This window comes from Empidonax traillii, unplaced genomic scaffold, assembly GCF_003031625.1.
Source record: "Empidonax traillii isolate 1590-97213 ecotype Southwest subspecies unplaced genomic scaffold, ASM303162v1 scaffold1863:size65952, whole genome shotgun sequence".
In the NCBI taxonomy this organism is placed as follows: Eukaryota; Metazoa; Chordata; class Aves; order Passeriformes; family Tyrannidae; genus Empidonax; species Empidonax traillii.
This window is the reverse complement of record NW_020957056.1, coordinates 1-3,868: the sequence shown is the minus strand read 5'-3', so window position 1 is coordinate 3,868 and position 3,868 is coordinate 1. Positions and strand designations below refer to the sequence as shown.

At 47.6% G+C, this 3,868-nt stretch overlaps 1 protein-coding gene across 1 annotated transcript in view; it reads left to right on the top strand.

Moving 5' to 3' along the window:
- LOC114071143 (class I histocompatibility antigen, F10 alpha chain-like) overlaps positions 1-2,850 on the top strand; it is a gene marked incomplete at both ends in the record, with an annotated part of 64,756 nt that extends 61,906 nt beyond the window's left edge. The window contains one exon of the mRNA XM_027908847.1: positions 2,721-2,850. Coding sequence (XP_027764648.1) covers positions 2,721-2,850 — 130 coding nt within the window. The remainder of the gene's footprint in view (positions 1-2,720) is intronic.
- Positions 2,851-3,868: the final 1,018 nt, after the last annotated feature.

Sequence of the window (3,868 nt, the reverse complement as noted above, 5' to 3'; positions counted from 1 at the left end):
GTGCCCATCTGATAACAATTCTACTTCACACCAAGGAGGGACCGGAAAAAATTATCGCCCTTACTCCTTATATCCTATCTGAAGTCCCAGCTTTACTGGGAAGAGACGCCTTTGCTCTTCTAAATGCCAGAGTGACAAATTTACCCTAGGGGCCACTGCTGTACACCCGTTTCCTCCTATTAAGCTGACATGGAAGTCAACCGACCCAGTACGGGTTGAGCAGTGGCCCCTATCTCAGCCTCGAATGGATGCCCTCCTAAAGTTAGTCGACCGCGAGTTGCAACGAGAGCATATAGAGCCCTCTACTAGCCCATGGAACACCCCAATCTTCGTGATACCTAAGCGTTCAGGTGAAGGATTTCGTCTCCTTCACGACCTGCGTGAAGTAAATAAGAAAATTCAGCCAATGGGCGTGGTCCAGACACTGTTACCTATGAGTTCCATGATACCCAAAGGACAGCCTTGTGCTACCCTTGACATCAAGGACTGCTTCTTTTCTATACCATTGCATGAAGCAGACAAAGAAAAATTTACCTTTTCGCTGGTGTTCCCAAATAATCAGCAGCCCAACTTACGTTTTCAGTGGAAAGTACTACCCCAAGGGATGCTCAATTCACCCGCTATCTGTCAGATCGTAATCGATTGGGCTTTGGAACCAATTCGGCATAATAACCCGGCCACAACTATCATTCAATACATGGATGATATCCTGATAGCTGCACCATGCAGAGACCAGGTAGACTGGCTAATTTTAACAATCTCAGACACCCTGAAAGCGAACGGATTAGAAATTGCAGATTCAAAAATAAAAAAAGGGCCTTGTATAACCTTCCTGGGAGTAGGAATCACAGGTTCCTACATAACTCCTCCCCAAATAAAAATTCACAGGGACATTAAGACTCTCCCTGATGCACAGCAGCTGGTAGGGTCCTTGCAGTGGTTCCGTAATGTCATCCTAATTCCTCCCGAAATCATGACTCCCTTGTACGATCTGTTAAAAGGGAAACATCCCTGGGAACAGAAAGAATTAACAGCCAAGGCAACAGATTCCCTTAATTTTATCTAGCAGCAGGTATCCACGGGCACACTAGCAAAGTGGAATCCAGACGTGCCACTCGACCTGTATGTACACTTTACAACAGAAGGGGGGGTAGGGGCACTCACCCAAGGGTCATCAGAAAAGGCACAGCCAGTGTTGTGGGTAGTCCCAGGAAAGCTATCACGTGCATTTTCCCCAGGAATTGAGTGTGTCAGTAATCTCATTATGAAAGGCAGAAAGCTCGCACTGAGGCATTTAGGTACTGAACCTGCTAAAATATATTTGCCCCTTCGTAAACAGCTTCCAACAAAGTCAATAGCTCTGTCAGAACACTTGGCCATAGCCTTAGCCGGGTTCAACAGAGAGATCCAGTATGCCACTAAGCCTCCCTGGACCCAGTTGTTAACCATTGTCAATATCGACCTTCCACAGAAGGTTATGGACCGGCCCCGACCGGGACCGACAGTTTTCACAGATGCATCCTCTGTGACCTCCACGGCCGCAGTGGTGTGGCAGTCAGAAAATGAGTGGCATTGCGTAAAAACGACCGATAATGCACTCTTGGTCCAGCAGCTAGAAGTAACGGTTGTTGTGCTAGCTTGCAGGCTGTTTTTAAAAGAGCACCTTAATATAGTGACTGATTCAATGTTTGTCACCAAACTGTGCCTAGCCATGTCACAGCCTGGTGTGCCAACATCTAGAGCAGCCCTGATGTTGGAAGAAGCCCTTGCTTCCCGAAAAGGCACCCTATCGGTCATTCACATCAACAGCCACGACCCGATCAAAGGTTTCTTCCAGATCGGTAATCACAGAGCAGATGCTGCTGCAAAAGGGTTGTGGACGTTGAGAGATGCTCATCAGCTACACGAATCTCTCCATATTGGGGCTAAAGCGCTAGTTAAAGAATGTAAAATCACATATGCAGATGCCAAGCATATTGTGGCCACGTGCCCCCACTGTCAAAAAACGCCACTCTGGTCCAGTGGAGTGAATCCCAGAGGCCTTAAAGCCTCTGAAATATGGCAATCAGATTTTACACTCTGCCAGCTCTTAAAGTCCCAACCCTGGCTGGCAGTGACCGTAGATACATACAGCAGAGTAATCGTAGCCACCCAACATGCCAAAACAGATTCCAAAGCAACCATCCGGCATTGGCTAACAGCGATGGCATGGCTCGGGGTCCCCAATCAGATCAAAACGGACAACGGTCCAAACTTCATATCCAAATCAGTTCAGGCATTCGCACAGAAATGGGACGTTACACTGACACATGGCATTCCATATAACAGCACAGGGCAAGCCACAGTCGAGCGAGCAAATCAAACCCTAAAATCTAAAATAGAGGTATTGGCAAAAGCGGAAGGCTTTACCAATGCTATTCCCCCGAAAGATCAAGCACGGTTACTGGCAACCGCCTTGCTGGCTCTAAATCAGTTTCTCAGAGGAGAAGAAACAAACAGTCCAGTCCAAAAACACCGGGCCACTCGTGCATTAGAAGATGGCCCACCAGTCATAATCAGAAACGAACTGGGAGTTTGGGAACGGGGGTGGAAAATAGTCCTTGCAGGGCGACGGTATGCTGCAGTTAAGAAAGAGGGTGAAGTTAAATGGTGTCCATTTAGAACTATCAAACCAGACTTGCAGAATAAAACTAATGAAAACTGCGAGCTTTTACTTGCAGGATTGGGTCATCGGATGCCCTCAGAACCAGTACAGCCCCATGCCAGAGGAAGACGACACGCCGACCAACACCCCGCCCAACCCTGCGGACTCGGCGCAGACGAAAGCCAGACAGCATCGAGACAGACACTGTGAGAGAAAGCAGCGATGTCTTTACAGGGAATCACAGAACTGGTTCACATCACTGTTTGATCAGGCACCGTGGCTCACCACCTTACTATCCTCTCTTATCGGTCCCTTAACAATACTCCTTTTAGCACTAGTTTTCGGACCCTGCATTTTTAACAAACTCGTATCCTTTGTTGAGAACCGCCTTAAATCCATCAACATCATGGTGGTCAAACAGCGGCAAATGCTGTCGATAATGCCTTAAACCAAAGTAGTTCCACACAGTTTTGCACTAACTCACAATTCTATACCTCAGTGTTAAGACACCTCTCTCTACCTCTCTAGGCTTCCTTTAAGCCACTTGTTGAGCCTTAAAAACTTTAGACCTCTGTGACCTCTATGACAGTATTTTGCACTTCTTAGATTATAGCCTGCTTTATACGGCATGGAGAGGGGGGAAATGTGGGTAGACAGGGCCTGGCGTTCGGAAGATTTCGGGATGTACGGAAAGACAGGGACCAACCCCCTCCAATGCCTGATAGCCAATAGTAGCTAAGAGATAACGTAAGCAGACGGAAGTGACAATGTAACTAAAACTTATAAAAGGCCGTGTTACAAGCTAATAAATGCCATTTTACCATCCGCCACATTGGTGCCTGTGCGTTAATGGCCCGAGTGACTAGACATAGTCACCGTACCCTTCCCGGACCAGGTCGTCATGCAACAGTTGGGACCCAAATATGGGGGGTCAGCACCCAAATTTTAGTGATTGGGACCCAAATATGTGGGGTCAGGATGCAAATATGAGGGGTCAGGACCCAAACATGGGGGAACAGGACCATATTTCTTGGGAGTCAATGCCCATTTTTGGGCATCAGATCCCCAATTTTTGGGGGGATTAAACCCAAATTTGAAGGGTCAGGACATAATTTTTGGGTAGTGTTGGCACCCAGTTATGGGGGGATGGGGCGGGGGGGTCACCATCCAATTTTCGGGTGATCAGTTCCCAATGTGAGGGGGGCTCAGCAGCCAATTTTGGGA